The sequence below is a fragment of the Phragmites australis genome, chromosome 22 (genome assembly GCF_958298935.1).
Source record: "Phragmites australis chromosome 22, lpPhrAust1.1, whole genome shotgun sequence".
Taxonomy (NCBI): domain Eukaryota; kingdom Viridiplantae; phylum Streptophyta; class Magnoliopsida; order Poales; family Poaceae; genus Phragmites; species Phragmites australis.
In genome coordinates this window covers 5,351,052-5,373,049 of record NC_084942.1, presented here as the reverse complement: position 1 = coordinate 5,373,049, position 21,998 = coordinate 5,351,052, and the positions used below count along the sequence as shown (strand labels likewise).

The 21,998-nt window shown below is 45.6% G+C and overlaps 2 protein-coding genes across 3 annotated transcripts; one reads left to right on the top strand and one right to left on the bottom strand.

Annotated features, from left to right (window-relative positions):
• The first annotated feature begins 4,100 nt into the window (after positions 1-4,100).
• LOC133905015 (probable methyltransferase PMT26) lies at positions 4,101-6,287 on the top strand. Its single transcript, XM_062346702.1, has 4 exons — positions 4,101-5,164; positions 5,258-5,705; positions 5,796-5,990; positions 6,071-6,287. The coding sequence occupies exons 1-4, from the start codon at positions 4,114-4,116 to the stop codon at positions 6,285-6,287; spliced, it is 1,911 nt and encodes a 636-aa protein (XP_062202686.1). The 5' UTR covers positions 4,101-4,113.
• Positions 6,288-8,829: 2,542 nt separating this feature from the next.
• Positions 8,830-13,333, bottom strand: LOC133905014 (pentatricopeptide repeat-containing protein At5g65560-like). 2 transcript variants are annotated; one of them, XM_062346701.1, is made up of 2 exons: positions 10,430-13,333; positions 8,830-9,443 (listed from the first exon to the last, which is right to left on the bottom strand). In XM_062346701.1, exon 1 carries the CDS (start codon positions 13,249-13,251, stop codon positions 10,819-10,821), a length of 2,433 nt encoding a protein of 810 aa, XP_062202685.1. In that variant the 5' UTR covers positions 13,252-13,333; the 3' UTR covers positions 8,830-9,443; positions 10,430-10,818. The 2 variants fall into 2 exon arrangements, with proteins under 2 accessions (XP_062202685.1, XP_062202684.1); XM_062346700.1 differs by having other exon boundaries at positions 8,830-9,391.
• Between the last annotated feature and the right edge of the window lie 8,665 nt (positions 13,334-21,998).

Sequence of the window (21,998 nt, the reverse complement as noted above, 5' to 3'; positions counted from 1 at the left end):
GAAGCAATAGAAAGGAAAAATATTGCTACCTAGATATGCCACGCAAGCATTAGCGCTGATGTGGTATGACATGCGGATGACAAGAGAGGAAAAGGCTCGGGATGCTCAATAGAGGGTAGATGTGCTTCTGATTTATAGTTTGGTCGAGGGAAGAGTCGAATTATGGTTCGACGGAGTCTGGGTCATACACATCTTGGTTCAAATTCGATCTCCCTCGTTTGAGCTTGATTCCAGCTCAAAATGAGGGCTTCGGAGGTACGCGGTACTGTCCTTGTACATCACGACGACGCTCTTCTAGAAGGCTTCATCCACACGAACTGGGGTGTATTTGGTCGAGATTTGCAACAGTTTCGGACTGGGAACAATAGAGAGGAGGAGGGGAGGAAGACGAGTCCGCTTGGGCCTCGGCTTCACGCGCGCATGGAGTGGGTCAGGTCGGCGATAGCGTGATCAAGCATAGAGGAAAGAGGAGGGGAGAGTAGAGCTGGCCAGGCTAGCTATCGGGTCGGAAAGAAAGAGAGGAGGTGGAGAGGTGAGAGCAGGCCACTGGTAGGATTTGGGCCTGAGGTGATTTTTTTCCTTCTCATTTTTATTTTCTTCTTTTCTCTCTTATATATATGTGTGTCTGTGTATTGTATATAAGCACACATAAGCAATCAAACAGTTCAAACAACTTTTATTTATACACATATGCATATATAACTTATAAAATGTCCCCTTTATATATATATACACATGTATATGCTTATATATGCGTATGTGTGTGTGTATATATATATATATATATATATATTTGTTTTAAAATCTGCAAAAGTTTTATTTCTTTTATAAAAATATTTTTATTTCTCCTGGGCTCAGGATTTGAGCTGTTACATTAGATCACAGATCGATGCTCCTCCACCATAAGCCTACACGGGAGGATCTCTCTTTCATTATTTTGTTGCACTTTTCTGGTTTGAACTTTTTTTCCTTTTTGTTGGCTATGTGTATCTCTATTATACAGAGGTCGAGAGTATACACTTATACGGTTATATCTCTTTGATACGACAGTTTGAGTTAATAAAACTTTCTTTATAAAATAAATAAATAAATAAATGGATTGACTTTGAGAGTAGTTTGGATAGTTTTAACAACGTATCCACGTATATTTTTGTGAATTCTACTCGACTAATGATCCCTACTTTTGTGTAGGCGTTGCTAATTTGTGAAGTTTGCATGCGCACACAACCATTTCATCGATCAGGCGCCGGCATTCGCTGACCTTCAGGGTTCTTTGGAAGAACCTTTTGCGTGTTTACGCTTTAAGTACCACTAATAACCAGTGAATCACAGATCTACGCAAAGTTAGCACGAGGGCGTGCATGAAAAAGTGCATGCATGAGGATGCCATCGATCAAAGCCTCGAAGGCAAAGGCGTGCACGAAAAAGTTAGTTAACCTGCTTCCGCTGCACGCGTTCTTCCATCCAAACCCTCACATGATCCGAAATCACGACATCACTTCGTTGCTCGCTCCCTTCAGTGCAATTTTCCCTTTGGCTAGGAGTCGATTTATCCCGATTACCTGTTATGTGTGGGTAAATACCGAATAGGGTAGTATATGGATAGTAAATAGTATCCACAGGTATATTTGTGGGTAAAAAATACTACCCGACGGATAAATGAGTACATGTATAGGCAAGACATATCTATACATGCGAAACTCGTGTACCCGCCATATAAATATCTCATCTCTAAACTCTAACATTCTATATCATATAAATGCACCGGTCTAGCCCGCCATGCTGTCGCCCCGGCCCGCCCTGTGCCTCCTCGCGCCACCTCGCAGCGTCGCCCCGTCCCGACCCACCCCACCGCCCTGTCTCGCCGCCACCGCCGCCACATCGCGCTGTCATGCCACGTCGCACATCGCCCCATGGGTATACCCGCGGGTAACGGGTATCCATGGGTAATAGTTTTGGAACCGACTCTTCACCCACGGGCGTTTGTGAGTATACCTACAGGTAGGTAAAAACCCGTGGATATAAGTATGAGTGAACACTACTTGTATTCATCGTAGCTAATTGTCATCCCTATCTTAGGCTATAAGTTTTTTTAGCCAAACTGTCCTAGAGTTTTCTAGTTTTGAAAAGGAAGGGAAAAAACGAGCTTGAGCTTGGCCAAATGGAGCCACAGTATCAGGTGGAGGAAAACCTTTCCAAAGAAATATATGTTTGGAAGAAATCCCCAAAACAACAAATACCGTATTTTTGCAAAATAGGTTAGCCCCTGTTTCCCCTCTCTTTGGCATGCTGTGGTGTATAAGACCGGTGAGTGGCGTTCGTGGTCGCCCCTCTTTCTCCTCACTTGCCGCTTCTTCCTCCTCCAACCAAGCTCGCCCACTTACGACCACACCAATAAAAGAAGACGCAGATCCGAGCGTGCATGCACGGCCGGTTGCTTGTCGCTGGGAAATAGAAAGGGGGTAGATTTGAGGCTGATGCATGGTTACCTTGATCACCTCTTCTCCTCCGAACAAGCACCTCCATCTGGCCATCTGTTGGGGCCACATCGATATATATTCGCTGCTGCAAATTGAGAGGCATTCTTGATCTCGCATTCGCCGTCCGTCAGTCGCACCGGTGCGGGGATTCCATAGTTCTTCGGTAATGTTTCTTCATACCTGCTGATTCGATTTGATTTTTTGGTTTGATTGTAGCGCTCAAATGTCACTTTTGTGCCTTGATCATTGCTCAGGGTTTTTTTACATTAGCATTTCTAAAATTTCAGTGTCTGTCTATGAACGTTACCTGATTAAATGAGTTTTTTGTGTACTAATTTGTAAATTTTTAATTCAATTTACAGTTATACACTTATTTGTTGCCTAAAAGGTTCATCCTTTTCGTATGACTCTGCAGATTAGTGTTGAGTATTACTCTGCATGAGCTAGCTGAAAAAGGAAGGGAAAGATGCCGTTGTTTGAACGGGATCGGTACCAGAGGCTGGAAGGTGGCGGCGGCCCCGGCCGCAGGTCGTCGTCTTTCTGCTCGTCGGCCACCATCGTCGTGTTCGTGGCGCTCTGCCTCGTGGGCGCGTGGATGATGGCGTCGTCCAACAACATCCCGGTGAGCGTGTCGCTGGAGAACAAGCCGGAGGCCAGGGAGGAGGACAGGTCCATCGACTTCACCCAGAGCATCAAGGGAGGCGACGCCAGCGGTGACACGCTGCAGACGAGCGACGAGACCGGGGACGCCGGCAAGAAAGATGACGTCGGCGGCGGCGACACGCCACAGACGAGGGACGAGGCTGGGGACACCGGCGAGAAAGATGAAGGCAGCGGCGGCGACACGCGGCAGACAAAGGACGACGCTGGGGACACCGGCAAGAAAGATGACGGCTCTGGCGCTGCGCAAACGACGGAAGTTGCCAGCAACGACGTCAACCGGAGCGACGTCGCGGGGACGACTGATGCGACAGCCAACAGCACGACCGGAGGCACGGAAGCGGAGGAGCCCGTCAAGCTTGCCGCCGGCGCGGTCACCGAGGGCGAGACGCCGTCCAAGGACCAGACCTTCTCTGACGAGAACGGCAGGACAGAGGGCGGGGACGTGGCGAAGCCGGAGGACCCCGACAAAAATGTCGAGCAGGGCGCTGAGGACGCGAGGACTGACACCAAGGAGACGACCGGCGCCCAGGCCGACAAGGATGCCGAAACGGCGTCCACCAATGTCAAGGACACCGGCGGCCAGGCTGACAAGAAAGCTGAGGAGGCGTCCACCGACGACAAGGACACCGGCGTGCAGGCTGACAAGAGTACCCGGGAGGCGTCCACCACCGACGCAAACTACATTGGCGGCCAGGCTGATAACAGCACCCAGGAGACACCAACCGAAACAAAGGAGTCCAGTGGCGGCGGCAGCACGCCGACGAACCAGACAACTTTCGACGATGCGAATGGCAACGTGGACGGCGTGGAGCCCGTGAAAGAAGACGGGAAGGTCGCAGAGAAGAACCCCGAAGAAGTTGCCATCAACGACAAGGACGGTGGTAAGGTGCAAAGCACCGACGACGACACGAGCACCGGCGCGGCATCAAAGAACGCAACTTTCGGAGACCAGAACGACGCTGCCGGGACCATGGCATTTGCAGCTGCTTATGGAACCAACGGCACGATCTCCCAAGACACCGAGAACGTCGTGACGAACAGTAGCACCACCACTGACGAAAAGAAACCTGAGGCCGCCGGTGGAGACGCGGCGGAGAAGGCCGAGCTGCTGCCGAGCGGGCAGGCGGAGCTGCTGAACGAGACGGCGTCGGAGGTAGTGCAAAACGGCACGTTCCCGACGCAGGCAGCGGAGTCGAGCGAGGAGAAGAAGGCGCGTGCAAGCAAGAAGAAGAAGAAGAAGAACAAGGACAAGGGCGTCGCCGGCGAGACGACGACGGCAGAGGCGGCGTACAACTGGAAGCTCTGCAATGTGACTGCCGGCGCGGACTACATCCCGTGCCTGGACAACGAGGCGGCCATCAAAGCGCTCAAGAGCAACACGCACTACGAGCACCGGGAGCGGCACTGCCCCGCAGATGCGCCGACGTGTCTCGTGCCCTTGCCGGAGGGGTACCGGCAGCCGATCCCGTGGCCGCACAGCCGCGACAAGATCTGGTACCACAACGTGCCGCACACGATGCTGGCGTCGTACAAGGGGCACCAGAACTGGGTGAAGGTCTCCGGCGAGCACCTGACGTTCCCCGGCGGCGGCACACAGTTCAAGCACGGCGCGCTGCACTACATCGAGCTGATGCAAGAGGCGCTCCCGGAGATCGCGTGGGGGCGGCGCAGCCGCGTGGTGCTCGACGTCGGCTGCGGCGTCGCCAGCTTCGGCGGCTTCCTGTTTGACAAGGACGCGCTGACCATGTCGTTTGCGCCCAAGGACGAGCACGAGGCGCAGGTGCAGTTCGCTCTCGAGCGCGGCATCCCGGCTGTCTCTGCCGTCATGGGCACTAAACGGCTCCCCTTCCCCGGCAACGTCTTCGACGTCGTCCACTGCGCGCGGTGCCGCGTCCCTTGGCACATCGAGGGCGGCAAACTGCTGCTCGAGCTGAACCGCCTACTCCGCCCCGGCGGCCTCTTTGTGTGGTCCGCAACGCCCGTCTACCGGAAGATCCCGGAGGACGTCGAGATCTGGCACGGTGAGTACTTTCCAATCCATACCTTAACACAAGAGACTAATGATCAATGGAATTCGCTTTGCATTTGTGTCATGCCATTCTTGCTTGCGACAGCGATGGCCGCGCTCACCAAGTCCATGTGCTGGAAGATGTTGAAGAAGACGAGCGACACTGTGGACCTGACCGCCATGGTCATCTTCAAGAAGCCGTCGAGCAACGACTGCTACGACACGAGGACGGGCCCGGAGCCGCCGCTGTGCGAGGCCTCCGACGATCAAAACGCGGCGTGGAACATCACGCTGCAGGCGTGCATGCACCGGGTGCCCACCGACCCGGCAGCCCGCGGCTCGCGGTGGCCGGAGCAGTGGCCGGAGCGGCTGGCGACAACGCCGTATTGGCTGAGCAGCGACCAGGTGGGCGTCTACGGCAAGCCCGCGTCAACCGACTTCGCGGCGGATCAGGAGCACTGGAGGAAGGTCGTGGAGAACTCGTACCTTACCGGCATGGGCATCGACTGGAAAAACGTCAGGAACGTCATGGACATGAGAGCCGTCTACGGAGGGTAAGCAAGAGAGACAATGGCGCTGCCTTGCGTCCATCAAGCCGGCACCGGAGTTTTCGCATTGGCTGACTCGGGTCCTCTGGTCGGCAGGTTCGCCGCGGCGCTGCGGGACACGAAGGTGTGGGTGATGAACGTGGTGACGATCGACTCGCCGGACACGCTGCCGATCATCTACGAGCGCGGGCTGTTCGGGATGTACCACGACTGGTGCCAGTCCTTCAGCACCTACCCCAGGTCGTACGACCTTGTCCACGCAGACCACCTCTTCTCCAGGCTGAAGAGCAGGTGAGCGCTCATGACACAACCGGCAATTCTGCTCGTGCCCTGAGCATTTCAGTCGAGCCATGGCTTCCTCGTTCCGGCAGGTGCAAGCTGCTGCCGGTGATCGTCGAGGTGGACCGGATCCTGAGGCCAGAGGGCAAGCTGATTGTCCGCGACGACAAGGAGACGGTCGAGGAGGTTCAGCGTATAGCGAGATCTTTGCATTGGGAGGTCAGGATGACCGTGTCCAAGCAAGGGGAGGAGCTGCTCTGCGTCAGGAAGACGACGTGGCGGCCCATGGAAGTCGAGGCACAGAGCTAGTAGAAGATGATACATAATCACTGCTTCTGTTCTTTCGAATACTACACCTAGTAAAGACATGCCGCATCGCAATAAACAAGATAGCCCTTGGGTGAGTTTAGTAGCGGTAATTGTCATCAGTGCTTTGAAAAGCAACACGTGGCGCCTAATAGCCGATTAGGTGGGCCTATGATTTCCTCCTGAAGGAAAGGCTGGTTAAGATGGTGTTTCAGAAGAGATGATAACTACAAATCATCAGTCCTTTGCACCTTCCCATACTTTGAAAAATCAAACCACCACACCAATTCACAATCACAAAACTCGAGGGATATTTGTACGTGGTGAACTTCAGGTAGTACAGGTATGATGTACAAGTGAAAAGGCCATATTGACGCTTGGTGTTTGGATGAGGGGACGTGTAGCAACATATCTCAAATTTTGAAAAAAGAATGCCTACGAAAGAGGGAAGATAACAATGCATCTGTGATAAGGATTAAAAAATGTGACAGTTATCGAGCGATTATCATGGTTACCGAGCTTATCAGTCCCCACTAATTTCATAATATGAACGGTTTTCAAATTTAAATTCAAATTTTTTTAAAAAATATAAAAAATCAAAATAATCCTAAAAAAAACTAGAGACAATTCTAAGACCTTATGTGAAATTTTTTTCAAAAATAATATCATTTGCATCATATTCTATAGGGAGAAAGTTTGAAAAAAAAAAGTTAAAAAGTGCAACTCATTTATTAATTCATGTTAAGAAAAAACTTAACATATAAACATATATTTTTTATGCAGAGCATATCTTAAGAGGATTTTTAAAATTGGTTTCATTTTATTTAGAGTTTATTAATTTCTCCATGATTTTTTACAAAGTTCACAAGCATAAAGTGAATATATTAAGAAACATCACTATAATTAACTTTATCATGCCTACCATTATTTTTCTTACATAAAACATAGCATAAGTAAACTAATAAAAGTGGTTTCACTAATTTTGAAGGTATTATGAGTTAGTTATGAATTAATCTAGTTACAATACATCTACACAATCCTACATGTTACAATAACTATTTTATGAGTTCATATATTTTTAAAAGACATATGAACATGTAAGAAGACTAACAAAATTGATTTCATGATTTTTGAATTAGCAAAACGTTAACTATGTATTTACCTAGATTTAGCAATTACATTTTCTCACAAAAAATATTCAACTTTTTTATGAATATAAATACTTTTATCATATAGATCACATTACAAGGAAACCAACCAGATTTATGAATGCCAACCTGAGGAGCTTAGACACAAGAATATCGGTATCACCATTTCCAACCATGCAACTCTGGGGGGGGGGGGGGGTGCAGTTTGCGTATCTAGAAGACAACTGAGGTTATTAAAGAAAGCAGTTACTTTCACTCTTATGAACGGCAAATAATCGCCTGCACTGTATCTTTTACATTCGGTGATGTCTGCGACCATGAATTCGTAAGTGCCCTTTAGTCTATGGTCCACGAAACAAGTAAAAAAAACCTGCCCGTAAGAAAGCAAAATTTAAATTCAAAGGGATTCGCATTCTTTGACCAGAACACCGTGTTGTTGATGTTGCAAGGAATAATAAGAAAATTTAACTTTGTAAACAGAACAATATCCAAAAATTAAATCGCCTGTGCTTTAAACTGGAAGGACCTTTTTTCAAATAATTATCTGATGGAACTCACACAGTACCTCTAGTCAGGATAGCAATATAAATATATCTGTTTCGTACTAAAAGAAAATATCAAATAAACGAGGTTCCTCCAATTTAAAAAGGGGCAAGTCAGAACACAGCAACACCCTACTTAACAGCTAACACGATTGTCCAAATTACAACAGTACTTTAACAGACAACAATAGCTCACCCATTTGCTAACTAAAGAAGCAATTTGTATGTAATTCACAATTTATTCAAAGGCAAATTCTACCTACAAGCAATGAATGCCATGGAAATATGGGGGCAGCTAAAATGGAAATTTCTGAAATAAATGCCCTAGGAAAATCTCTCTATATAGTTTTTGGTCATTAGAATGCTAGTCTGCCATTGACATTGTTGACTCTTTTGTGAAGCCACAACATCTCTGGATGTATTTATCCTATCATCTGTAACAAAGTAGTATTACTGTAGCTATTCTCAGTTTCTAACATTAGGATCAATATAAGCGTGTTTAAAGTCTACATGAGTTTAATACTGATAATTACAGTTCATAAAAGTGGTGGTAGTTGACTTACTACAATAAGCAATCTTAGTAACCAATACTGTAAATAACACATCAGAAAAAATGGGACTAGCCTTGATGATATTCAATTGACAGTGCGATAAATTGTCCACAACAGGAGAACCTTCAGGTTTGATTTGAGACTATTTTAATATCAATGAGATCAATTGGGAGAATTGATGGACCACGTAGTATTTGGAGTTTCGAGTTATTTCTGGGAAATGTGCCAAATGTGGATTGTAATTTAGATGCATACTACTAGGACCAAAAGTTATATAATACTCTCAAACAATAGAAACACAGGGTACTGCATCAGCTCTTAGTGTCTCTGCATTTGCATAAAAGTAAAAAATGGCCAAGTTTATAAAAGTATAGTGAAATACATTTTATTTTCACTGTTCAATAGTCTAAGTACAGTCTAATCAGAGAACATAAGAGCGGCTCCAAAATCATAATACTCATAGCTTTAGGACAGCAATCATGAAAGTGAACCCAACCCCTAAATATTCAACATTAAACACTAAAAAGGCCAACTATGTGTCGTACAAAAGGACAGCCATATTATTTTCTAGCTTGATAATAAAGCACCAAGAGCTAAACTCCCGTTGATGCTGTGGATGTTCACAACAATGACCATGAAGTTGTGTGCTTCTTCAACAAAACATTATTATACCTTCTCACCAAAATTTGTATGCATCTCATGTAATCCAACATGAACAAGATATCTAGAAGATCTGGATATTTGGCAGACAATAGCTTTCTGAAGTGCATGTGTTTCCCTATTGGTGGCACATTCAGATCTCCGTAAGGATTTTTTTTTCCTGAGCTTGAAGCATCTGCCTTCACTTGCTAATTGAAGGCAAGACCCTTTAGATTAGAAATTAAACAGTCAGTTTGTACACCATCTACCCTGCAGTATCTATACCAAAAGCGCAAAAAACAAAGTACTATACTGTTAAAAACCCTTACATATTGCTACTCCAAAATATATTCCAATGCATATATAATAATATCCAAATGTAGAGATCTTTCTAGTCGATTATTGCAACCAGAAACTGCTATATCAGTTTTTTTACATTATCTATTTAAACAAAAAAAGTAAAATTCATAAATTACGAAAGAAATGATATTTTGGATATCTTTCCATTTTTATATGACACACCAATTAGAGATCTTATCTAAGGGTGTAAGATGGTTTTAGAAGACGTTCTTTGCAGGTAGACTTAAAAAGGAAACCATGCAATTAAAATGTATGTTATTAACGCTTTATAAGGAGTTATCCATTGTGTAGACCAATCCTCACGATAATGAAGAAATGTAACAAATAAAGAATTGCATACATTCTGTACCAGCAATCCAAGTGAAATATCACTGAAAGTACAAATTTTCTAGACTTTGAAAAGAGCAAATGAGCTGCACATGTATAGGCATGGAAGAATTAGATAAAGAACAATATGTCCGAAAGTGGTGAGAATATTACTCCCTCTTTATACAATATATGGTGTTTGAGCAAATTTCACACATGCTAAGAAAGAATACAAGATTATGGATGACCAAGCTGTCAGCAAAATCTACTAATAATCCCTCTCTTGCAATCAATTCTTTCCCAATAGCTCCTCTACCTTACAGTCGTACTCTATTGTCAACCATTAAAAATTACATGGTTAGACATGGGTACATTTGAAAGAGGCGTACTATTTTTATTTAAATCACCTTTTCGGTAATGCAAATTTTAAGCTAAAATATCGTCTAAAATGAAGTTGAGGCTCTACAACAATCAAGCCAAGTGGGGAGTGCTTAACACAGTGAATGCAGAAGCAAGAATAAATGAACAGGAACAATAGTATATGAAAAAAAATTAAGGTGAATCAACAATATAAAAAAATCATGAAGGAAAGGCTGTACCTGTAATGATCAAATATCAGAAGCTTCACAATCTTGATTCCAGGTAGACAATGAGTGCAAGTCCATGCATGTAAAAGTACAGACTGACTGTGCGTGGAAACATCAATCCTGTATTCAGAATAGAGTAGATGTAGAACATGATTAAACTCACTTTCAGGTGTTGATGACCCGGACAGCAGGCACCAGGTTCCAATTAGTTCAAGACCAACTCAAGGTCTGATTGCTCTCACTATTTCACCACTTTATATTTGAAAATGTTCTCTTCTGGAAAAAAATCCCAGAGTTGTTTTTATTCATAGTTATTCTTCCAAATAACCATGTGGCAGCACATCCAAAGGAACAAAGTAATTTTTGACCACAAAGAAATGAATAGTCCAATTGGTTTTCCTTCAGCTTCCTCCAACCATACTAACTAAAGAGGCATATGTCCTAGCGCTGGTAAAACATTTTCTGTCCTTCATTATGGACAGCATTTCCAAGCATGTACCAGCATGGCCCTTCTCATGTAGACAATCTAAGAGTTTCCACACAATCTCATCATAGTTGTACCCTCTGCCAAGTATGTCAGTGAAAATGGATAAAGCCATCCCATGGTCTCCACTATCACAAAGGCCAGAAAGAAGAAGGCAGCAGGAATTTAGGTGTGGCTGATGGTTGCAATGGGTCATGATTCCAAAAATTTTACATGCATCGCTGTACATTTTTAAGTTGCAATAACAATTTAGTAGATAATCAGACATATCTTCATCCAGAACAATACTGCTTTCTTTCATTTTCTGTAACAGCCATTCCACCTCCTTTGGTCGGCAATGGTTACATAATCCCTTCAGTATAGCCTTGTATGTGCTGAAACCAGGGTTGGGATCATATTTACACATCTGTTCAAAAAGCTCCTGCAAACTACTCACATCTACTGTCTTCCATATTTTGTCATCATCAACTGCCTCACTGTCATCCTTGATACAAATATGCTTTAGCAAGACAGAATATGTTACACAATCTGGATCAAGCGGAACACCAAGCATCTCAGCATGTGCAGTGAAGGCCTTCTTCATCAGGCCAGAATCACTGTACGCCTTTATGAGAGCGTTATATGTGACCACATCTGGAGAAACCCCTGCTTCATGCATTTTAGTAGTTGCTATGCCTTGATCTTCCTTACTTGCTCCTTCAAAATAGTTTGTGCTGATTTTCAGTGTGTATGTCCATTTGTCAGCCTCGCAACCTGAAGCGATCATTTCCTCGTACATCTTGGCAGCATCCACGGGTTTCTTCTGACAAAGCAGCCGCTCAATGAGAATATTAAACGTACAGGTTGTTGGTTCTACACCCTGTTTCTTCATCTTATCCAGCAATTCTATGGCCTCACCCAATCTTTCATGTTTGCATAGACCATCAATAAGGGCATTGTAGGTGTAAACATCAGGAAAACAATCCTCTGAAATCATCTTATCCACCAGTGCAAAAGCAGCATCAATATTTCCTACTTTGCAATATCCACGAATCAGAGAATTGTATATGACAGTATGTGCTCTGACGCCTTTTACAGAGAGAGAAGAAAGCAGAGAATTAGCATCCTCCACTCTACCATCGTCACAAAGAGCATCTATAAAGATAGCATAAGTTTGTCGATCTGGATGAACACCATATTCCTCCATCAAGTCAAGCAACTGAAAACCATTCTTCACCTCACCCGCGCTGCACTGACCAGAGATCAGCGAATTGAATGTTACAATATTCGGTGACAAACCAGCCCCAATCATTTGGGTGAAGAGGGCCATCGCCCTGTGAACCTTGCCAATGCAACAGAACCCATTGATCACTTCATTAAAAGTCTGGACATCTGACTTGATCCCATTCCTCTCCATCAACCGCATAACATCAAGAGCAGCGCTCACATCACCACATTTGCAGTACCCGTCGATCAATGCATTGTAAGTGCCAACTCCTGCTGCCAAGCTCTTCCCAAGCGCTTCGTGCAACACCTCAGCAGCCCGGTCCACCTCACCACGCTTGCACAGGCCATCAATAACCTGAGTGTAAGTCCAACAATCCGGCGCAGGACCCTCCACTTCCATTTTCTTCAGCAACCTAAACACATCATCAAACCTCCCCTCCCGACAGAACCCGCCAATCAACGCATTGTAGGTCACCACACTCGGCACCAGACCCTTCCGCGCCATACAACCCACCAGCGCCTCAGCATCCCCAACACGCCCATCCTTGCACAGCCCATCAACCAGCACGGTGTACGTGTGCACACCTGGCCTGCACCAGCTCCTCAACATTCTGTCGAACACCCTGCGCGCGTCGTCCACGCGCCCCTCGGCGCAGAGCCCCTGGATCAGGATGGTGTAGGAGAAGGCGTCGTGGGTAGCGCCCCACCGCCGCGGCATCTGCACGAACACCCCGCACGCGGCGGCGACGGCGACGCCTGCCCTGCAGAGACCGAGCATGAGGGAGTTGCAGGTGAAGGTGTCCGGCGCGACCCCGGCCTCGCGCATCCGCGCCAGCGCGGCCGCCGCGTCCGCGACGAGCGCGGCCTTGCAGTGCGCGTTGATAAGCGTGTTGTAGGTGCACCGATCGGGCGGCGCGCCGCGCTTGAGCATGGTGGCGAAGGCAGCGAGGAGGCGCCCGAGGCGCGGGCCCCGCCCGTCCCTGGAGAGCGCGATGAGGACGGCGTTGTGCGCCCGGATGTCGGAGGGATCGGGCTGCGGGGGATTCAGGAATGCCGGCAAAGGAACCACCGCCGCCGCCGAGGAACTGGAGAGCCGGAGGGCGGTGGCGTTCGTCAACGGCGGCGGGGAGAGGCGTCGCATCATTGGGGGTTTAGGGTTTTCGCCGAGTGGTGCCCGTGTCCGTGCGTGTCTGAGTGACACGGTTTAGGTATGGCAGGTGGGACCCGAACCCGATTCGGACTCGAACCCAAGTCGGGCTCGAACCCGACCCCTTCCATAAAAGGCAACCCAAGCCCCGGGACAAGTCTCACTCGATTCAGATTTCAGACTCCAGTTGCTCTCCGGGGACGGCGGGGAGCCCGAGCTCTCGGACTGCAGCAAGGGCGAGACGATGATGGCGGCGGACGGCGGGGAGCCCGAGCAGCTGCTGCCGCCGGGCGTCTACTTCAACCCGGGGCCAGAGGAGTGCATGAACGACTACCTCCGCCCATGGATTGCAGGCGAGGACATGCGAGGGACGAGAGCGGTCATCGTGGACAAGAACATCTACGACCACAGCCCCGACGAGCTCCGGAAGATGTGCCGGCCGGGGCACTCGCGCGGGTTCGAGCACAGGTGGTACTTCCTCACCCACTGCGTGCGCCAGGCCGACGGGCGCGCGAGGCGCGGCGTCGCCACCGGCGGCTTCTGGCAGGTGGAGCAGAAGTCCAAGGGCGGCGAGGCGGACGGCGACGTGGGGGGTTACAAGAGGCGCAGCTACGGTTTCTACCGCAGCAAGAGGAAGGCCGACAAGGATCGAAAGACGCCGTGGCTCATGGAGGAGTTAATCCGCGAGGAGGACGACAATAAAGCCAACGGGTCCGTGCAGGTGTTCTGCAAGGTCTACGTCTCGCCGCGCGCGTCCAAAGGCGAGAAGCTGGCCATTTTCGGGGAGGACGGCGTACCCTTCGACTGCGACGGCAAGAAGAAGACGGTCAGGGTCGTGCTTTCCGAGAGCTATTTCGATGCGCTCGCGGAGCGGCTGCCGGGGTCTTGCTTTCGTGCGGGGCAGGGCGCGGCGCCGCCACCGGGGGTAGTTCTTGAACATCAACACGGCCCGGCCGCGGCGCCGCCGCCGCCACCACCCAGGGGAGTTCTTGAACATCAACACGGCCAGGCCGCAGCGCCGCCGCCGCCACCACCCAGGAGAGTTCTTGAACATCAACACGGCCAGGCCGCAGCGCCGCCGCCTTCTGTTCTTGGTGATCACCGTGGCCAGGCAGTGCTGTCGCCGGGCCTCCTTGCTCATCAACACGGCCAGGCCGTTCTGCTTCAGGACGGTCTTGGTCATTACTACGGCATGGCCGTGCAGCCGCAGCCGCAGCCGCAGCCGCTGGACTTTCTTGATCCTTACCACACCCAGGAAGCGTCGCCGGTCGTTCTTGGTCATTACAACGCCCAGGACGCGGCCCTTTACCACCAGCCAGCGCCGCCGATCCTTCTTGGTCCCCATCATGGCGAGGAGGTGTTCGACATGGAGAAGAAGGCTCGGCTGACGCACGGGTCATCGGCGCCCCAGCCGCAAGGCATGGACGGCGCCATTTCGATGCGCGAGTTCGAAGTCTCCACGTTCGAAGAAGCAGGCATCATGACCAAGAACAAATACCTCGAGGACGACCAATGCCGCGACGCGAACGCCGATGCCGCCTTCCTCCACGAACCAGACCATCTGCCCACGCCGCTGCCGCTGCAAGAGAGCCCCGGGACGGTCACTACGGCGGGATCGTCCGCACCTCCGGGCGATGCGTTGGCCCCACTACCGCCGGAGCTCTCCTTAGACTCGTGCCTGGCAGTCGAAGAGCCGTTCCTCGACTCCATGGACTTGTTAGACTTGACACAGCTGTCGTATGGCGACGATGCGCCGGACTTCGGGATGCTCTCTGAATTCCAGACCCTGTTCGACGACGAGCCTCTGCCACCGTTGGATTTCGACGTATTTCCCCTTCAGGACTTCTTCGACGACGTCCCCGCCGTCTGACGGCGGCACCGTCGCCGGGAAATGGGGCTGGAGCCCGGATTGACATTGATTCTTTTTAGAGTTTAGTCATTTGGTGGATTAACTGGAGTTCTTGCACAGACCGATGTTTAATTTGTCGGTGCTAGACGATTATTAGTAGCTAGCTGTGTTCAAATTAGGTACTGCTCAATTGTTGTTTTATTCGAGTTTAAGATTCTCGTATTAATCTTTGGATGGGAATGTAATGTATGAATCTCAAAATGATAAACAAGGAGAAGTTATGCATTTGACTTGTTTCAATACAAACCTTTAAGTTCTTGCATGCTCATTTTAGGTGTTTACTTCGACAAATTTTGGTAAAAATATAAACTCTTCTCACTTTTTGGAGATAAATCTACATGCCCACTGAGGCACTAACTAGCTGCTACACACGAAAAATCATGCCAACCTTTTTATGCTCAATTACATTGCAAATGTACACAAAGTCGTCGGAAAACGGAGTCACTAATGGACAAAAGGATCTTCTAGAGACTTGACAACTTCATACTCCGCTAAAAAATACGAGAGTTATACATGACACGGTCTCTAAAGTATACTTGTGACCACTATTTCTATTTGAATATATTTGTAAAATCTAACAAATTTATAAGATCATGAAAGTATTTTTCAAGACAAATGTACATATTTGATTTTAATGTTTTCAACTTAAAATTTTAAAAATGATTGATAATCAAAGTCTTTAAAACGTTTGACCGAACCTTATTCAAAATATCAAATATTTGTGACTGGAGGGAGTACTAGTGTTGCAGGAAGATGACGGTCTCCCGGTCAACCATGTCATCGTCTCGATAGAACTCGACACTAAAGTTGTTCTCGAAATCGCTTTTGTCATACTGTGATGCAATCCTTCCCCACATATGGTGCCAGTTATTGAGTATTGATATTAGGAGCCCATCCACAAACGTATGATACATATATTTTTTTAAACGAACCAGCAAGAAAGCGATCTGCTATATTAATTATAGAGGAGCCCCTACATGGGGAGGTACAAGAGACGAGGCCAATTGAAAGAGTTTGGCCCTAAAACAGGAAAAGAATTCTACTCTCGTTGAATAAGATGACCTAAACGCCACACCTCAGCAAATGCCCAAAGGTTGGCTTCTTCCTGTATAAGGGAAACTCTACTAAATTATGAGAGAACTTGTATAAGGGACGCATAGGCACGTATCTATAATATAATCTAGACAATTCATGATCAGCTAATCTTGTAACTCATTTTGGTCTTTGTGGATCATGAATTGAATCATTGTGATGCTCAGTGAAGTGTTGTGCCCCTAGATATTCGATGCAAACCTCTTCTCTTGATAGTTGTTGTAATGCATTAGAGCATATGGTAATTGTCTCATGACCTTCCGCCATAGTAATAATTGCATGGTTAGCGATGATCAAGCTTGACTATGGCTTGGTTGTGCTCATGTTAGGGACTATTTAGGTCCTTTCTAGATAGCTTATGATCTACCTTATGGTCTTAGGAAGCCATAAGCTGTTTAGAAGACAAAACATATGGTTTTATAAACCCATAAGCCTATCCTTATTCCCGTTGGTAGAAAAAGGCTACAAAAATGAGACTGTTCGACCTTTTCACTATCTCCACCTTACATCCTAACTAAAATAACCACATAAATTCATCTTATTTATAAAGAATTTGCCACTCATATATAAACCTGAAAACTCCATCCCCTCGCTCGGGAAGTGGTTCCTCTAACGTAACTGCACGGGATTGTAAGAAAGGAGATTCAGAGAATTCAGAGTGCACAACTCAATCGAGTGCAACACCGTTCCATTTATAGCTCAATGAGTACACATAATGATCCGACAATTGAGGCAGTCATTGATTACAGATGAAGCCATGACTGGCGCTAGACTCGGCCACTAACCAACTAGCACCTATATACAGGCAACTAACTATGACCATTATCTGGTGAATGTTGTGATTATATTGTGAATGTTAGAATGCTCAACAGCAAACACCATGGCATCAATTCAGATTAGCAGTAACTTCTTTAACAGCCTCGTCAATCACAACCTATTAGATTGAGATTGCTTCGAGCTGCTGACAATAGTTTTGCTGTTACCAGCTTGGTGAGTATATCTGCCACCTGATCCTGACTAGAGATGAATCTTATTTCCAGTGCTTGAAGAGCAATCCTCTCTTGAACAAAATGGTAATCAACTTCAATGTGTTTGGTTCTAGCATGAAATATTGGATTTGCTACCAAATAGGTTGCTCCTAGATTGTCACACCATAAGCATGGAGCTCTTGCTTGATAAACTCCCAATTCTTCAAGTAATGATTGAGCCCAAATGATTTTAGCAGTGGCATTAGCCATTGCTTTATACTCAGCCTCTGTGCTTGAACGTGAGACAGTTGCTTGCTTCCCAGAACTCCAAGATATGAGATTTGAGCCAAAGAACAATGCAAAACCACTTGTTGATCTTCTGTCATCCGGGCATCTAGCCCAATCAGAGTCAGAGAAGGCATTGATCAATTCTGAGGATGACTTATTAATTGCCAGGCCATGATGTGCTGTGTACTTGAGATACCTCTAAATCCTCTTCACTGATGCCTTGTGTTGAGTGGTAGGAGAGTGAAGAAATTAGCACACATGATTAACTGAAAAGGAAATGTCTGGCCTAGTTAAGGTTAAATACTGTAAAGCTCCTACCATGCTTCTGTATTTAGTGGCTTCATTAGCTGTCAAAGGGTCTCCTTCAGTTCTTGATAGTTTCTCTGTAGTTGTCATAGGTGTAGTGATAGGCTTACAATGTTCCATTTTCACCATTTTTAGCAAATATGCAGTGTACTTGGACTGAGTGAGTGTAATTCCTGTTGAAGTCTTCTTCACCTCTATTCCTAGAAAATACTACAATTCACCCAAATCTTTCATAGCAAATGCATTGTGCGGCTTGTGCAATAACTGATCAACAACTTGATTGGATGATCCTACCATAATGACGTCATCAACATATACTGGCATGTATATCACTACACCATCACAGTTATATATGAAGAGTGAAGTGTCAGCTCGAGATGGTTTGAATCCTAACTCGCACAATTTGGAACTGAGTCTTGCATATCAAGCTCTTGGTGCCTGTTTCAAGCCATATAGAGCCTTATCCAGTTTACATACTGTCAGGTTCAATGATCTTGAGGTATGAAACTACATATTGATGTCTTCTTTTCAATTTCTATACATATTCAGGAACTAATTCTTTCAATTCTTCAAACGCATCGCTCCAAACTACGTACAAGTGCGTTACAACCGGCATATATATATGCCCTTTAAGAACAGATCACCAGGTTCTTCATGGAACATGTTATCAACCCAAACGGTGAGTTTCATGAACCCATCGTGCCATCGACGCGTGAGAGACCTTCAGATGACACCGTGACTTCTAGTATTGAGTATGCGACAAGGAGGAAATCTATCAAGTGGCTTGACAACTTATTATATTTCGACAAATGACATAATATTAATGAATAACATTAATTACCATGTATTAATGAAGGATATGAATTGCTATATATTAATGAATGTGTCTTATATTAACTATGTGTCTCATTCTATGCATGTATATTGAGAGGGAGAGAGATGGAGAGATCGAGGAGAGAGAGAGGACATAGAGGAGAGAGACGAAGGGAGGAAAGAGAGAGGAAAGAGAGGGAGGAGAGAGAGAGAGGAGAGGCAAAACACGTTGGCTGAAGGCTTCAGTCAGTAGTGATGCCCTGGATATCATTGCCGGTCAAAACTACCAACCGATCCCCCGGGCCGGTAGTGATAGTCGGGGACTATCACTGCCTGTTATCTACTACCGGCTCCAAAACCGATAGTGAAGGTGGTTTTGGAGCCGACAGTGAAGCATGTTTATGTAGTTGTGACTCCTGAATAGGAGAAGACATTTACGGATGCCACAACAATCTTTGTGGGATGCATTCTGAGTGTTCTTACTGATCGTCTATGTGATGTTACATTATGATAGTGAAGCTCTAAGGCAGCCAATGAAAGTGTAATTTTAAGTGGAATATCATTGTGGTCAGTCTAGCAACAGGTGAATAAGTATCAAAGAAATATTCGCCTTCTTTTTGGGTATAACCCTTGGCCACATGTCAAGTCCTTGGAGCTTCACTATTAGAGTGTAACTTTAAGTTGAACATGCACCTAAATCTTCAAGTTACACTCATCCATGACTTGGACAATGGACTATGCCTTGAATTGCAAGTTTTGTGCGAATAAGTTTCACTTAAAGTCATAACTGTTACTTAGCTGCCTCTAGGCTACCCCGCAGGTGGAGCTTATAGGTCATACTCCTTGGTCTCTTCATAATCTTAATAGAGATTACCTAGGTCTCACAAACTGCGACTGTCCAACAGTTGGGCTCATATAGGTGTGTTCTTTCAAGAATACTTTGTAGAACAACATCTTCGCTAATTAGAGCCAATAGAATACATTAAAGCAATAGCCAATCTGCCTACAAATATTGAGAGTAATGCATCTTTACTTGAGTGGGTCAAAAATAAAGGTACTCTCCTCCAGTCAACCGATAGTTTGTTCTTCCTAAGACCTAATTCACGGGATCTCTGATCACGTAGGTTGGATTACCACTATGGTATAACTCATGTGGGATCATATCATATCCTTCAATGCACTATCAATCACATTCCATGATAGTCCCTTTGTAAAGTGATCTGTTAGGTTCTTAGCTGTTTGGATATAATCCAATGATATTACTCTGAAGTTTCTCAGTTTCCTGATAGACTTCACTCGTCGCTTCACATTTTTGAGTACTTCATATTGTCCTTATAACTGTTAACTTTGACAATCACCGCTTGATTATCATGGTTCATAAGGATAGCCGGTACTAGTTTCTCAATCATAGGTAAGTCCATCAAGAGCTTATGCAGCCATTCTGCTTCAAAGGTTGTTGTATCTAATGCAGTGAGTTTTGCTTCGATAGTTGACCTCGTCAAGATGGTGTGTTTGCAAGACCTCCATGAGACAGCAACATCGTCAAGAGTGAATATGTATCCACCCGTAGCCTTAATCTCATCAACATCAGATATCCAGTTTGAATCACTATAACCCTCTAGTACTGATCGGTACCCAGTATAGTGTAGTCCATACATCATAGTGTTTAGCAAGTAGCGCATAACTCGCTCAAGTGCATGCCAATGATCATCTCCTAGATTAGAAGTAAACCGGCTCAATTTTCTCACAACAAATGAGATGTCAGAGCTTGTAGCACTAGTTAAGTACATGAGTGATCCAATGATCTAAGAGTATCTCAACTGATCTCTAGCTGTCCCATTATTCTTTCGAAGTATCAAGCTAGGATCATATGGTATTGGAGAAGACTTGCTATCCATATAGCAAAAACGGCTCAAGATTTTCTCCACATAATGATATGCAACAGTGTAATCTCATTCTCACCTTTGATTAAATTGATGTTTAAGATTACATCAACCTCACCTAGATCTTTCATATCAAAGTTTTGGAACAAAAAGGACTTAACCTCGTTAATCACTTCAAGATTCATCCCAAATATTAGTATGTCATCAACATACAGGCACATAATAACTCCATGACCCCACCATAGCGATAGTATACACAACTATAAGCCTCATTAACTGCAAATCCAGCAGATGTTAAAATTCTGTTGAACTTCTCATGCCATTGCTTAGGAGCTTGTTTCAAACCATACAAAGATTTCAGCAGCTTATATACATTGTCCTCCTGACCTTCTAATACAAACTCATTAGGCTGATCCATATAGATTTACTTATGTAACTCTCTATTAAGGAAAGTTGTCTTAACGTCTATCTGATGAACGAGAAGACCATGTGAGGTAGTCAAGGAAAGTAGTACTCTTATCGTGATCAGTCTAGCAACAGATGAATAAGTATCAAAGAAATTTTTACCTTCTTTTTGGGTATAACACCTGGCCAGAAGTCAAGCCTTGTATTTTTCTATAGTACCATCAAGCATGAGCTTCTTCTTAAACACTCACTTACAACCTACTGGTTTGCAACCATAAGGTCGTTCCATGACTTCTCAAGTTCCGTTAGCGAGAATGGAATCCATTTCGCTGCGAACTCCTTTCTTCTAGTAGTCTACATCAGGAGATGCATAAGCTTCTGAAATATTCTTGGAAGTATTGTCCATAAGGTACATAGTGAAATCACCACCAAAGAATCTAGCAATCCTTTATCTCTTGATCCTCCTTTGAGCTTCACTATCCTCCTCCTCAGGAACTTGCTCATGTGTTTGTTCCTCTCAAGAACTTGTTTATGTGGTTGTTCAGAAAACTCAATTGGTGTAATAGGTTCAGGAATTATCTCAGAAAAATGCCTAGAGGTGCTATGTAAATCTTTCATGGGAAATATATGCTCAAAAAATGTTGCATCTCAAGACTCCATAATTGTATCGACAAACATGTCAGGTACCTCGGAGTTTACTATAAAAACCTATGGGCAATACTACGATGAGCATATCCAATAAAGACACAATCAATTGTCTTAGGTTCGAGCTTGCATTTCTTACATTAACTTTTGCCAAGCACCCCCATGTGCGCAAATAAGAGAGCGATGATTTTCTCCCTATCCATTCTTCATATGGTGTTTTCTAATTATTCTTGGTAGGAACTCTATTCAGGACATGACACGATGTCAATATAGTCTCCTCCCACCATGCCTTAGATAATCTCTCAGTGTCTAACATGGTATTGACTAAGTCAGTCAATGTACTGTTTTTCCTTTTGGCAATCCCGTTTGACTGGGGCGAATAGGGATGCATCCTCTCATGAATAATACAATGTTCGTCATAGAATAAGTCAAAAA